This window comes from Thermoascus crustaceus, assembly GCF_041956765.1.
Source record: "Thermoascus crustaceus strain CBS 181.67 unplaced genomic scaffold VTN00scaffold_11, whole genome shotgun sequence".
Taxonomy (NCBI): domain Eukaryota; kingdom Fungi; phylum Ascomycota; class Eurotiomycetes; order Eurotiales; family Thermoascaceae; genus Thermoascus; species Thermoascus crustaceus.
Genome location: NW_027192537.1, coordinates 53,658 through 68,781, shown reverse-complemented (window position 1 = coordinate 68,781; position 15,124 = coordinate 53,658). Strand labels below are relative to the sequence as shown.

The window sequence follows — 15,124 nt, the reverse complement described above, 5'->3', positions numbered from 1 at the left end:
CAGCCAGCTTTCAGCGTCTACCGTGTCTCATCCCACTTGGTTTCTCCCTGGAACATTATGTTTTCGTTGAGTCGAGACATATTCCAACATGGCAAAAGTCCTGCTGAGTCTTTTTGTTGATCTTAGTATCATCCACTCTCCGTCTTTCACCGTCCTTGTCGGCCCCAACCACACCAAACTCACCATCCAGTGCGGTCTTGCCAAACATGTCTCGCCACCGCTCGACCATCTCATGAACAATGGCCACATCCGTGAGTCGAGACACCGCATCGCCGTCCTCGAGGACGAGGAGGTAGAGATCTTTGTTGCCTTCTGTGAATATGCATACACTTGCGACTACACCACGCCGCCCTTCAAGATCAGTGAGAATAGCCCCTTGAGGACTCCACTCACGCCAGCAGACATCCCGCCTCTCACACCATCCCCTCCTCCAGAGCAGCAGGAGGCCAGACTTGGGGAAGCAGGGGACAACGACGACACGGCAGAACCAACTCCTGGAGCTGAAGCGCAGGGATTCACCGCGGAGCAGCCCACAGAACAACCGACTCCCCCGGAAGGAGAGCCAGGAGAGGCAGTAGAAGATGACTCCCCTAGCGGTGAGGAAGGTGACGAGGGTCAGAAAGGAAAGAAGGAAGCGGCTGGCAGCGTGTCTTTCGACGAACCTGCTGCTCACCTCACGCCCCCTTCCACGCCTCCTCCTGGGAAGGATGAGGAATTCCAGCAGCCTGCTGGAGATATGGCCTCCAGAGTAACAGAGTGGTGGGACCAGCCTGAACAGCCGCCTGTGGAAGTGAAGCCCGCTGAGAACCCACCAGGGGACCTGCCTCCAGAAGAGGGTGATGTTGCCACAGAGGGGAAAAAGGATGGCGAGCAGGAGCAGGTGTCCTACGCTCAGCCTGCTGAACCCAAAGGATGCCTGGCGACCTGTGGGATGATTTCACTGGCCTCGTATACGCTCACCAAAAGCCCGTCGGTGTACCAGCGCGGCCAGCGTATCCCAAGCGCGGCGGATCGGACCTACCCTACATCCTCTTTCACGCGAAGCTCTACGTCTTTGCAATCCGCTACGCGATCCCACTGCTGGCGAAACTACGTCTGAGGGAGCTCCATCGGGATCTGCTCATCCTGCAGCTCTGTTACGCCGACCAGGACTCCCAGCTCCCCGACGGCGTCTCCCTCTTCTCCGTCAAGGCGAAGATGGTCCTCAACCTCATGCACTTCACCTACACGAAAACCACCCGCTACTGAGCCCGTCTCACCTCTCGAACCTACCGTGCTCCGAGAGAGCGAGCTCCGCACCTTAATTACTCACTACTCCGCCTGCAAGGTGTGCGAACTTGCCGCATATACTCCACTGATGGCCGGTCTGTTCGCGGTGCCGCCGCCGCTCTCGCTGGAAGGTTCCGCGACGGCCAATGTCCGTGTCGGTGGGGGCTTGAGAGATCTCCTTGACTCGACGACTGAGTTGGCCTCCGACTTGGTCTACAAGTTGATGTAAGCCGCTTTGGTTGCTTGAACGAAACAGAGTGTGTAACTACGTGACTATTACCATTACAGGAAGCGTTAATAAAAGACGGACCGGTGCATGATTCACTAGAGAAAGTGCATGATCGGAACGACGAAATCTATTGGCTTTTGCTATAATCTTGCATCGATGAACCTGCTTTGTCGAATTCCGTTATTTACCCTTTTCCTTTTCTTGCCTCTTATCCAAAATTGGCTAATGACGTCTGTAATTTGATTTGCTGGACATGTCTGAGTTTGACTTGACCAGACGGTATTTACGGCCTGCATCATGCTTGCATTTGCATATCGACCATGAGTTTTGACTTTTTCTTTCCTTTTCGATTTTTTTTTCTCTTGCCGAGTTTGCAGAGATTATTCTCTTCTTCGCTTCTTCCTTGGACCCCTGTCGATGGTTGACGTTGACAACGCGTCGGCACGGACAGATTCACTTGCGCCGGTTTCCCGAGATCGATCCATCATGCTAGCTTGTTTCACCATCCCATCGTACATCTTTATTTTTTTTTCGTGCATTGCCCCTCCATACTATACGATACTAACCACTCGAGATGTCTTTCGGCATCCTATCCCGCCTGCTCTTCTTATCATTTCGTTTCCTCGTTCTTCGTTTTCCTTGCATGGCTAGCAGTGCATTGCATCGTTTTGTATCTTCATTTGTACTACATCGTTGGATGATGATGATGTAACAAGAAGACGGGAAAGACAGACGATGAGACAGATGAATATGCATAACATTTAGCACACATACATAACCGGTTTGAAACTTGCACGGGAGAGAGAGAGAGAGAGAGAGAGAGAGAGAAAACTTGAACAGATCAAGCTCTTCTGGTGCGTCTTGGCTAATTGCGTGTAGTGGCCCATCCGGACGAGTGGATACCGGGTTCCCCTCTTGTCCCCATCACCATCCCACGAACCCATGAAACTGATATCGTAAGGCATTTAAATAAGCTTTTGGCCAACTGGATCTTCAGCTGGCGCTGGAGCTTGTTCTGGTGTCAAGTGCGGTTGTGGCACTGGCTCCGGCCTGACGCTGGCCCGGGCGAGATCCTGTTGGAGCAAATAAGTCCCTCTTCACGGTCTCCATCAGCCTTTCTCCCTCTCTTTGCCCGGTCGAGTATAGGGTGCGGTACCTAAGGCCTACGGATGCCTGTGCTGGATGGATCCCGGCGCGGGGCAGCTGCAAGTCATCCGTGTGAACTCTATGATGTTCTATATGCAATGATACCTTTGTTGTTTGTCTCGTGCCCGCGGAACTTGGTTTGTGACCTACCCGACGCCGACGCATGGACGGGATATTATCTCGAATAGTATGCTTTACGTACCCCTCCCACGCGGTGCGAATCCGGACGGGGAGGATTCCATGCAGGATCCCGAAAAGTCCGTTGCACAGGAATGTTTGCGACTTGCATTACCTCACATTGCAGGGCCAACACCCGAGTTCGAAACCCCTTTTGACAGTATCCCTGGCAGGGAGGATGGATGTTTCGTATGCGGACCAGTCCGAGGGCCGGGACTTATCGTGTCATGTATGCCATGGATGCCGTGAAGAGAGAGGTCACATCGTGTCGGACCGCCTAGAATCTAGGGCATCGGATGATGCATCCGTTGCTACCTACTTGGGTACTTATTCATCGGGTAGTGCGGCCAGTATACCTTTACCTAGGCTGTGTATACTTCTGGAGCCCCGGAGTCTTGGTGGTTCGATCCTGAACCGGAACCATGGGACGGAGTCAAGACTCGAGCAAGCATCATGATAGTATACGTGGTGGTAGGAACTCGTCATCGACAGACTTTGAGGGCAAACTCTTATCTCCATCAAAAGGGAAGGAACGCTCCGCCGTGGGTCGTTCTTGGCACCCAGGGCCCGGGCTTGGCGCTCCGTCGGCCCGTCAGAGGGAAGGCGTGACCGCGAGGACGTGGCTGATTGGGTTGCTGCCTGGACAGTGCATCGTTCCTTCTCTCATCCAGCTTCACGTGAGATGTTCATAAAAGGTTCAAGCTTTTCGTGCTCCAGCCTCAAGCGTCAAGCCTCAAAGCCTCCAGCCCCAACACCTCTAGGTCCAGCCCCTGCCCAGCGCCCGGCCACGCGGATCCTCTCACCTCACAGCCGAAACCCCAAGAAACCCCCAAGCGCCCTTTGCTTCACGCGACGTCAGCATGGATGATGCCGTCCTGCTGCCCCCTTTCTCGGGGGATTCGTTGGCGGCCCTTATCGCGACGTGATTCTTTTGATGTGTCTCGGCTTCGTTTGCTTGGCGGGCCGTCTAGCGGTGCTAGGTGCGGGTACGGGGAGCGCCGGACTGAAGTGGGACCTTGCGTCTCCCAACGGGCCCCCTAGACGGTTACGCCGTATGACTGCACCGAGGACTTGCTCCCTACCTCGACGTGAACTCGACTGCTCTACGCCAGGCGCGGCTAGATCATCTGAAAAAAAAAAAAACGATGGAGAATGGAGATGGAGACCGTATCGCGGTCGTTGCGTTACCCACCCCCCCTTTTTTAAGATTATTATTAGACCGTTTGAGACATGCTCCCCGCCAAGAGAGATCCGGGCAGCGTCTATCGACTGCTCTATCGAGCGACCAACATGTCTACGCGCTGTGCCTCGTCTCGGCTTCGGGCAGAGCCACGCAACACTCGGCCTCTTGGCCCTGACCAGCACTCACCGACACCGTCCGGAGTAGGGAGGCTGGGGTAGGGGAGGCAGATCGGGCGGTGGTGATCTGGCCATCGCAATCACACTCGGGTGGTCTGTGATCCGGCCGGTCTGGTAGGAAGTCCTGTGTTATTATTATCGATAGCGGTTAGTCCGGATGCGGGATCTTTTTTTTATTTTTCTTCGTTTTATTTTCTGGCGGCCGCCGCTGCAGGCCGGGAACATCCTGTTCGGCATCCACCGCGATCCAACGCAGCTGTTGGTCCAGCCCGACCAGGATCATTTCTTTCTTTCTTTCTGGCCCACTCGGACAACCCCCATCGCTCGCTTCAGCCACTCGAAGCTTGGCCGCGGCGGCTGTCGTGGTCGTCGACGATCGACGACGATCATCCCCGAGAGAATGCTTGGCGGCTTCCCGAACCACCGTTCCTCCTGCGCCCTGACGGTATCTCCCGCACGAGGTATCTCATGTCCGATCGTGCCCTTGTCATTGGAAGAAAAACTCCCGTCTCCAGATCGATGCTCGCGAGAGACTCCGATCCAGCTGCTGCGCGGATGTCATCATCCCGACACGCCATTTCGTGCCGACTACCCGGAACTTGAACGTTGCGGCCGTTTGTGACGATGATGGAGATTACAGGTAGTAGGCTGGTGTTGGGCAAGGCGCACTCGTGGCCACTTTACCCCGGTCGGCCAGAGAACTGATACGCCAAGTCCGTGATGACGACCCCGACGCTGCAAGGACTGTGTTGGCGGCCCCCAACGTCCCAGGAGCTCAGCGCCAGGCCCTGGGGGACGTTATTAGGTATATACAAAAGGACAAACCTTTCACGGCACGGTCACTATCGAGGGCTGTGGTTACGAAATGTGGCGGCCAAGCCGGTTGGCGCTCGTCACATCTCCACCGCTGCGGATGGCATTGTTACTGAACTGGGCTGCTGTGAGGTATCCACCCAGGCGTCTCGAGTTCCAGAGCGTTATCCGTATGCTCCCACTGGCTGCGCATAACAGTGCCTCCCTCACTAGCTGTCCTTGGCAGGTCAACTTATCTCTTGGTATTTCCTCAGTATTTGGAACCTTTTTTGCCCCTGATCTACGGCTAGTATCAACCTCCCGCCAATCCCCTCTTGGCATCAGGCTTCTGTTGACCTCTTGGTCGGGCAGTGCATCTCCCAATCGTGTTTTTTCCCTCTGGGAAGATGCATGCCAGTCTCCTCTTTCTTTTTTTTCCTGTATGCGCGACGGGTGGGTTGGCTGCTGCTGCGCTCCCGGTTTTGCATGTGTCTCCAGACAAGACACCACATGGGCCGTGGCATGTCAGTTTGATGCTTTCCTGACTGTTCCGACCTGTCCTTTCATTCCTGTCGTTCGTTCTATAAGACCACGCTCGCTCGTTCGTTCGGTTTGTTTGTTGCAGCACCTACTCTCGTTGGACTCGATCGCTACACATCCTTCATTCCTTCTCTACGTAATCATCCTCCCCTCCTTGAAAGAAGAAGAAGAAAACAGAAGAAGAACGCAACAAGACGATCATCCGTCATGCGTTCGCCCACCCACCTAAAGAGTATCGACATTCAAACACCGCCAGGGACCATGTTCGAGAATCATCCGATGCAACCAGTCCCGCCGCGGTCGGCGGCGGTGTCAGAGCGGACGCTGATGGACAGCCGGGCACCCTCCGTCTACAGCCTCGAGAAGCCAAGGAAGCTGAGCATTCGAGAGCGGTTGTGTCACTTCACATGGGCCTGGTATACGCTGACGATGAGTACCGGGGGGTTGGCCCTCCTCCTCATCAACCAACCGAATACCTTCCGCGGCCTGGGGGAGATCGGTCTCGCCGTCTACTGCCTGAATCTCGTCTTCTTCGTCTTCTGCTGCACCATGATGGCCCTTCGGTTCATCCTGCATGGCAACCTGCTCGACTCCCTGCGACATGAACGGGAGGGTCTCTTCTTCCCGACCTTCTGGCTCTCCATCGCGACCATCATCTGCGGCATGCACAAGTACTTCGCCGACTATGCCGGGGACGGGTTCACCATGGCGATGAACGTCCTCTTCTGGATCTACTGCGCCTGCACGCTCTGCGTCGCCGTCATCCAATACTCCTACGTCTTCTCCGAGATCAGCTTCGGCCTGCAGACCATGATGCCCTCGTGGATCCTGCCGGCCTTCCCCATCATGCTCAGCGGCACCATCGCCTCCGTCATCGCCGAGGCCCAGCCGCCCAAGTACGCCATCCCGATCATCACGGCCGGCGTCACCTTCCAGGGCCTCGGCTTCTCCATCAGCTTCATGATGTACGCCCACTACATCGGCCGCCTGATGCAGTCCGGTCTCCCGTGCCGCGAACACCGACCGGGCATGTTCATCTGCGTCGGCCCGCCGGCCTTCACGGCCCTCGCCCTCGTCGGCATGGCCAACGGCCTGCCCGACAACTTCGACCTCATCGACGAGATCAAACACGAGGCCTTCTTCATCCGGATCCTCGCCGTCTCCGCCGGGGCGTTCCTCTGGGCCCTCAGCCTGTGGTTCTTCGCCATCGCCGCCATCGCCGTCATCCGCAGCCCGCCGACGGCCTTCCACCTGAGCTGGTGGGCCATGGTCTTCCCCAACACCGGCTTCACCATCGCGACCATCACCCTGGGCAAGGCGTTCGACAGCCCCGGCATCAAGGGCGTCGGGTCCGCCATGTCCGTCTGCATCGTGGCCATGTGGCTGTTTGTGCTGGTCAACCATGTCAGGGCGGTTTGGAATCAGTCGATCATGTACCCCGGAAAAGATGAAGACGTGAGCGATTAAAAAAAAGTCGAAAAAGCAAGTCTCTCGTGCTTTGCTGTTTCTGCTTTTTTTTTCCTTGTCTTTTTGTCTGGGCGGTTCGAGGTCCAAAAAAGTTTGCCTCCGGTTTGGTTGATTCCCCCGTCGGTTGTATTCTGCTGTTTGTGGTCCGTGGCATGGCGTCTGGGTCCTGGGTCCGTTGGTTCATATTTTTCGGCTCTGCCGGTCTTTCTGTTCTTCTTCTATACTTCCCCTTTTGGTTATTTATATAAGAGGGATGCATACATAGATTGTCAGAGCGGCCTCGATTTTGATCTCTTCGTTCGATATTCGCATAGCGTGCGTTTGCATCAAGCGTTTTGTCAGCGGCTTTTTTTCCTATTTCCCTTCTTGCGTTCTCTTGTTCGCTCGACTTGTCTGCATCGATCTATATACATTTTTCTTCTCTGTTCTTGACTACTTGTCCTGATCGTTGTCTTCACTTTTGAATTGCATTCTTGTCTATCAACTTAAATTTTTTTTCTTTTCACAGCATCGTCTTTTGTCCGGTTTCATCTACCTCGGTATGTAGGTAATGGTCTATCTGACTAACGATGATGCGTGATACGGATTCTTAAACTTGTAGACGTAGACGTAGACGTAGACGTAGGCTTGGTGTAGTACCCCCTGATTGTAGATGTGCTGGTGTGACTGCCCACTAGCTACCTGCAACCAGCCGGTCTGTACGGCTCTCTTTGTTTCCTTTGATGATGTTGGGGTCTAGAGAACGTGTACCAGCATGGACCTGTTGCTGGCGCTGGCTGGCATCTGCCAACGCATCGATCGATCGATCGATCGATCTCTTCACCGCCAGGGTCCGGATAAATATAACATCATCAGTTCTCAGGGTTATCTAGTGTTAGTTGGATAGCGCAGCATGTCATGTCATCGTCATGGTCAGTCATCGGAAATTTTTTTTTTTAGCAACCTGCTGCACAGACAGATCGATAGACGATAGACTAATATAGCGTCAAGTCTATTGAATAATACAGACAAAAACAAGCAGTACCGTACTATCACCGACAGATTGGACTGGAAGGACAGGAGGAGGTCAACGACGGGATCCAACGGAAGCTTGATCCGCGGACGCCCGATCCACAGGTTAGGTAGACAGCGGCGTTCCCGATTTAGAAACCCGATGATGCCAGACGCCTAAACCTTTCTTGGATTAGATCGCCCCATCAACCATTCTTACCTAAGCGGGCGATAGATTATGTTAGTTAACTAACCGATAAGGAAAATCGGACATGAAAAATGGGAACCCCTTGTTCCGTTCTGTCACCTTGGTTCTTACGGACTTTTTTGGTTTTTTTTTCTTCCTTTTTATGTTCAACCTGCACCCCTGCACCCCTGCTTCCTGCTGGAGGGCTCTTGATTGAATTGACTTGTGCGAGGCAGGTGGGACACGGTAACGGACGGGCCCTCCAGTTCGTTGAGTTGGGCTGGTTTACGAGGGATGGTCGCGCTGAGGGTGCCAGCAGTGCTCCCCGTCAGCAGAGCCTGCGGTGGATGGTCCTCGATATCAGGTTCAGTGTCAATATCATCGGTTGAGAGGCGGTTATCACGCTCGTCTGTTCTATCGCGGACTGCAACGCGCCCGTTCCACTCGACGCCCATCTGCAATTCTACAACATCCACCCCCCGCGTCTCATACCGCATCGCGGCCGCCTCCTCCGCCAAAGGCCGCCGCTTCAACCCCGAAAAGAACGCCTACAACTTCGACCCGGAGCTGCATGACGCACTGGGCCTCGTCACCGACACCGACCCGGCCGTCCGCCGACGGCAGAGGCCCGACAGCGGCGAGGACGCCTTCTTCGTGACCAAGGTCGGCGGGCGGGACCTGTACGACTCCCCCTCCGGAGGCGCCGTCGCGTTCGGCGTCGCGGACGGCGTGGGCGGGTGGACCGAGTCCAAGGTCGATCCGGCGGATTTCTCGCACGGGTTGTGTAGTTATATGGCGGGTCATGCGTTGGGGTGGGATTCTGGGCCGGAGAAGTTGAGGGCCAAGGCGCTGCTGCAGAACGGGTATGATAGGGTCGTGGAGGATGAGAGTATCTTTGCGGGCGGGAGTACGGCGTCGTTGGGCGTCGCGCAGAGGGATGGGAGGGTCGAGTTGGCCAAGTATGCCGTCCTTCTCTCACCATAGTTGGTACTTGATATAGGTATACTGACAGTACTAGCCTAGGAGACTCCGGGTCCGTCCTCCTCCGCCTCGCCGCCGTCCACCACTACTCCACGCCGCAAACCCACGACTTCAACACGCCCTACCAGCTCAGCATCATCCCGCCCCGCATGCGCGCCCAGGCCGCCGTCTTCGGCGGCACCTTCCTCGAGGATTCCCCGCGGGACGCGGCCGTCTCCAATATCAACATGCAGCACGGCGACGTCCTCGTCCTCGCCACCGACGGCGTCTTCGACAACCTCAACAACCAGGACATCCTCAAGATCGTGACGGGGCGGATGATCCTCGCGGGCGCGTGGACCGGCACGGCCGACATGGGCATCGGCGTGTCGAAGCATCTGGACGCGTTGACCAGGCCGGGCGGGTTGGCGGCGCCGCCGCCCTCGCCTGCTGCGCATGCGGACGCACCACCATCTCCCGCTGAGCGGTCCGGGGAGCAGAAGCCGCGTCTGACGGCCAAGACACGTGGCCATACCCTGCAGGCCCTTCTGGCCCTCTCGATCGCGGGCGAGGCCAAGATCGCGAGCGTCGACTTCCGCCGCGACGGGCCCTTCGCGAAGGAGGCGCAGCGGTACCGGCCGCAGGAGTGGTACCGCGGCGGGAAGGTCGATGATATCTGTGCGTTGGTCGTTGTGGCTGTTGAGGAGGGGAGATAAGGCACCTTTGACGACTTTGGCCGTCATCTTCCCCTTGATCTCGAAAAAGAAGCGACGATTCCTCCCGTTTATCTACCTGTATAGAGCCGAATCGAGTCGATCAGATTGGATACGACTCTGAGCGGAGATACGCGACACGGGACCCATTGATCGGTTGATTGGAGTGTACAGTATACATACGGCGCCGCATCGCATCGCATCGCATCGCATCCACGAGCGGTCCATCTATCACGGACACAGAAAATGTGCAAGAAAACGATAGCACAGTCCATACGAGCATTGTTTGCACCGCACCGCATCACCTCGCATTGCATCGCGTGGCTATGCTATGCCACCCTACGTACGCATCTTACGGCTGTTGGCTGGCTGGTTGGTTAATTGACCACGGGGGCATGGCCCTGTACCTCCCGTTTTGCATTGGATTATATCATACCATATCAGACCCGGTGGCCATGTGGTTATTATTACCTATATAACGTATAGAGGTTTCAGCATATGAAAACCCACTCGTGTCGAGTCGCATGCTGAACTGCACTGACCTGTACTTTTATTTTTTTTTCTTTTCTTTTCTTTTCTTTTTTTTCCTACGTTATTATACCAGTGATAATAATCTGAGGCAATTGATTGGATTGGATTGATACCTTGGTATTGTTTGTTGGGTTGTTGGGTTAGATTCGGTATGTGTCTGTCTGTCCAGTCTGTCTGGTTGGGTGGGGGTTGAGTTACATAGATAGATAGACAAATGCATGGGTATAGATGAATAGACAGGTAGACAGGTCTATGTACATCTCAGATGTACAGTACAGTACAGTACATTAGACTACAGAATCTACCTTTTTTTTTCTCTCCCAAAGTGTACTCTGTGAGGAGATTTTGGCAAACACTTGTATAGATATACATAGAGACACCAAGTTGCTATTCATCAGACTGTCCTCACTCAACTCTACTTTCTTCTTTATTTCCTTCCTTGTTCTTGACACGGAGCACTGTAAATCTCAGGACGGGTCCTCTTGGATTTTGCTCTTCTTAAAACTACTTGCTTTTCTGCGCAACTGTCTGATCGAAGCCAGCCACCACCTTTGGAAACTTATAAGACAGCTGGAATCGGGCTGACGGGAGGAACTCGTCGATGTAATCAATAAGTGACAGAACGGTATATTCTAAATGCTTGATAGAAGGAACCTGGTGAAGCACACAGAACCACATGATAGCACCTATAATCTGGTGCAGTGCCAAAGCGCAATATAGGTACATATGGGCCGGCTCAGTCCAGGCTCATATGTATTATTCTATAATGTATTGCAGGTCACGCATAGACCAACCTGAAAACAGTAGCCCCACCAGTAGGTCGGAGTAAGTGAGTGATGAATAGGTAGATGACCTTTTTCCGGTCCCTGTTGTCCCCCCATCTTCCAGGAACCTAATCTATCTACTGTACGCATACAACGGAGAAGAGCCCGGTATATTGATTCTGCACCCAAAGCATGGGCCAATCGATGATCCCGGCCAGTTCCATCTGATAGATATACTGGCCCCTGTACATGATGGCACGGCATATGGTTAGATAGCACGTACAGTGCAGAACAGCACTGGAAGAATGGCCAGGTCGCAGGTAAAGGTATGTATGTTCTCGTATATGATTGGAACGATCAATGGTATGATATAGGTAAGGTCGCCAGCAGGGATTATTGGAGGAGGATGAGAAGTGCTAAGTAGGTAGACAAGAATAAGCGAGTTCTGGGACAGGTTTTTCTTTTTCGCAGTCACTGCGCATACAGGGTATTGTCTCCTTGAGATACTGGGTAACTTGCATCACATGTCGCGATCTAGTGGAAGTAGGAGCTTATAGATAGAAAAGTGTTTAGTTTAAAAAAAAGTCAAAAACCTACAACAGACGGGATTCGCTGGTGGTCACCCACCCAACTACTAACCGCCCGGCGTGTGGCTTAAGTACGGCTGAGCGGACGGGAAGCCCTGTTTTCCACACCCTATGGTCGTAGGTACTCGATCTTTCCTGGAAATTGACTTTTCATCTCCCAGGTACCTCACACTGGACCTGCCTCTGTGATTAGGTGAGATAAAACAGAGCACGGCACATGTAAGTGACAGACCGACTGCAGAATAGAAGATAGAGTGTGAAACAGCCAGAGAACAGATAGTACAGACAAACTGTAAGGTATTGGGAAAGAGGATAACGCATGTTATGACAATAGAATGTTTCTCAAGTACACCTGTCTCCTCCCATACAAACTCGTCCCCGTACATGACCGACCACAGACTAGATACATGATTCTTTCTCTTATGTCAACCTCTTTTCTTTTTTTTTTTATTTTTACCTTTCCTCTTGCTAGTTGACCATCCCATATCTCATACACACAAAGGCAAGTACACGAACGTACATGAACAAATGTCCAACCCCCTCATTCGAGTCGCGAAAAAAGACATCGCGAGACCAAGGGAAACATCCTCGGCCCTCTCATTTTTATTTTCATGTCTTTCATTTGCGGTGCGGGCATTTTTGAGGTAAAAACCTTGATCAGGGTGGAGACAGAAAATCAACCCATACATCGGACATGGTACATGAATCAAAGTACACAATCAACCCATACAGGCCCATTTCCTTCCAGCACTGAAGGAAACCATGAAGAACCTATCAGTCCGTCATTATTAGACAAGACACATATTCTAAGCGAGGTAAGGTGAGAACTCACAAATTTAGTCACGTCCATGGCTGGTATAAGTCTCGCTCGATCTGCGGCCGTGGTCGTGGACCGGGGGTAGGTAGTTGCTTCGAAGGTAACCAGTCCACGGTGCAGCAGATCAATGCAGATCAACGTGGATCAACGTCTCAACGGATCAACACGGATCGATGCAGATGGAAGGCAGATACTGCTTCGAGGCAGATCGAGCGAGTATATCGAGGGTCGGGTCACCAGCCTAGGATACATGACATAATGACGTTAGAAGAAACTTCCAACGGCATAGTATAGTAAATGGACCCTAAAACTCACAAGCGCTGTCACTTGGACTGGGCTCTTCTGCGAGGAAGGACCTTTTTTGTTTTTAGCCAGCCTAGACGATAGGTCAATATCGTTAGTTGTTTTGATAGAAGGTTGGAGGATCACATTTGGTGGATGGTATCTACGTACAGACTCTGTCGCCTACTGGGGCTGGTCCCCTAAGGTGCAGATCTCAGGACCGGAAGTCTCGCTTCGGCCTAATGACAAGACGAGTTAGTAAATTCAAACAGGGGTAGGATAGAGAAAACACACAAGTGCTGTCACTTCAACCGGGCTCCACTGCGGTTCAGGCATATTATTCTTTTTGGTGGCGCACTGCACTCACGCTACCAGAGGTGCAGATCTTGGAGGGCCTCTTCCGGCCTAGGAGGACGCGTTTGTTAGAAGCTCTCGCGGTGTGCACAGTGAAATGGAGAGAGGATATGATATAACCGAACTCACAAGCGCTGTCACTTGGACCGGGCTCGCCTACGGTACGGGACGATGTTTCTATGCAGCCTGTCGTGAGACATCCAACTCGGTAGTCACTCAGAATAGAAAATTAAGGATTTGTAGAACTCACTTGACACAGTGGCGCACTGCACCTGCCCGAAGTGCCAGGCATAAGAGGCGAGGAGGAGGACATGGACGTGACTGAGATTCGTAGCTGAAGTTAGTAGGGGGAAGGGGGAGGGGATACATACCTAGTACCTAACAGTGACACGACAGAAGCGACGGGCTCAAGTTGTGGTTGCAATTGTTTGTGCGATAAGTGAGAAGCGAGGTGTTCGAGGACGGAAAGAGCGAAGGAGAGATCTGTGGGAGAGAAGACGGTTTTTGTAGACAAGGAGGGGGGTCATAAGCGAGGGAGTGATCTGGGGAACACATAGACGACAGTGACTGCAAGACGGGAGCCCTCCCGGGGAAAGGCAAAGAAACTGCAGGCCTGATCTTGGTGATCTCCTTTCCCATTGGTATGGTCTCGAACAGATGAGGCCATCTGGACAAGGGGCGGCCTCTTGGCTACGTCTCCGTGGCAAACGTAACCTTCGTCTCCAAGGAGGTTGAGGATGACCTCTTCAGATTCTGTCTTCCAGGTCATAACATCTCCCTGGTTACGTAGCAATGCTGATTCCTGACCCAGTTCTCCGAGGGCGGAGGTACAGAGACACGACCCAGGCACCGTAGCAACCGGATATCGGGGACATAAAACTGATAATAACCAATATATATATATATTTGAATATTGGCCTTTATATAGGATCATTTATCAGTAAGATATCAGGTAACAATGTAGAGACGCAGAAAACTTGTCACCGAGGAGATTGACGGCAATCCATGGTAGCAACAACACTAAGAAGACGTGTTAGCCACCGAAAGGGAAGAACCGATTCGGGACGCAGCTATCATAGGGAATGACTTCAGTATAGCTAGGCATAGCCATACGAGCCGTTGAAGTGAAATAGGCACGTTATAAAGAACCAATGAGGTAATGATATCAAGGCGGGCAAGTAACTCTTACTGGAATGAAGGAGATATTGGAAATGAAAAAGGAAAGCATAAAGAATAAATACCCTAATACGGCATTTCAGCAAATAAGATGTAATAATCATGAGTCATATATCTACATTTGTAAAACAAAAATAGCGCATCGAGTTGGCCATATGGAAACCATACGGAGACAAACACATAGACCTGAATTGAAGCGCGACTTTTCCTTCCCGTGTCCCAGAAAACACCGATCGAAACAACATCAAAAATTGACTTTTACATGATATTTGAAACAGAGCTAGGTTCAAACATTCGAAAGGGTATCACATATCAAGGAAGGAGGTTGAGGTGAAGTAGTGTGGATGAGAACCAAACCAATCACGTGCAGGGCTCTTCAGCACCACCGATGATTGGCCGCTTCAGTTGAGGAATCCGAATCCCGCTGGACTTTTATAGTCGAACACATGTCACAGAACCAGCACATTGCTGGTCGATTGATAGGAATCTGATGCTTGCCGGTCGTTAAATCCGAACAACGCAGGCGTCTGACAACTCAGGCGAAAATCCATGCAGATACCGGCAGGTGGAGTTGCCGGGCCAGCCCGGAAGATAGGGCCGCTTCAACGCGTAGTACATCGAACGGTGCGACGACCCTGGAGTGGTACTTGCGCTCTGCAAGCCCGGGGATGGTACACGGATATCCCAGCTTAAGGATGTTGAGAACGTAAACGATCCAGGCAATCGACAGTAGACGACAACCAGCGAGTTCAGGGGACATATTCGTTCTCTTGACTGCACGCGC

At 52.7% G+C, this 15,124-nt stretch overlaps 4 protein-coding genes across 4 annotated transcripts; all 4 read left to right on the top strand.

Moving 5' to 3' along the window:
* Positions 1–88: 88 nt before the first annotated feature.
* VTN00DRAFT_2778 (uncharacterized protein) lies at positions 89–1,248 on the top strand (the record flags this gene model as incomplete). Its single annotated transcript, XM_069429025.1, has 2 exons — positions 89–926; positions 992–1,248. 2 exons carry the CDS (start codon positions 89–91, stop codon positions 1,246–1,248), a joined length of 1,095 nt encoding a protein of 364 aa, XP_069283194.1.
* Positions 1,249–1,357: 109 nt separating this feature from the next.
* On the top strand, positions 1,358–1,567 carry VTN00DRAFT_2777 (uncharacterized protein; the record flags this gene model as incomplete). Its single annotated transcript, XM_069429024.1, has 2 exons — positions 1,358–1,494; positions 1,558–1,567. The coding sequence occupies 2 exons, from the start codon at positions 1,358–1,360 to the stop codon at positions 1,565–1,567; spliced, it is 147 nt and encodes a 48-aa protein (XP_069283193.1).
* A 4,152-nt stretch (positions 1,568–5,719) lies between these two features.
* VTN00DRAFT_2776 (uncharacterized protein) lies at positions 5,720–6,979 on the top strand (the record flags this gene model as incomplete). The annotated part of the gene is made up of 1 exon (XM_069429023.1): positions 5,720–6,979. One exon carries the CDS (start codon positions 5,720–5,722, stop codon positions 6,977–6,979), a length of 1,260 nt encoding a protein of 419 aa, XP_069283192.1.
* Positions 6,980–8,450: 1,471 nt separating this feature from the next.
* VTN00DRAFT_2775 (uncharacterized protein) lies at positions 8,451–9,832 on the top strand (the record flags this gene model as incomplete). Its single annotated transcript, XM_069429022.1, has 2 exons — positions 8,451–9,115; positions 9,175–9,832. The coding sequence occupies 2 exons, from the start codon at positions 8,451–8,453 to the stop codon at positions 9,830–9,832; spliced, it is 1,323 nt and encodes a 440-aa protein (XP_069283191.1).
* Positions 9,833–15,124: the final 5,292 nt, after the last annotated feature.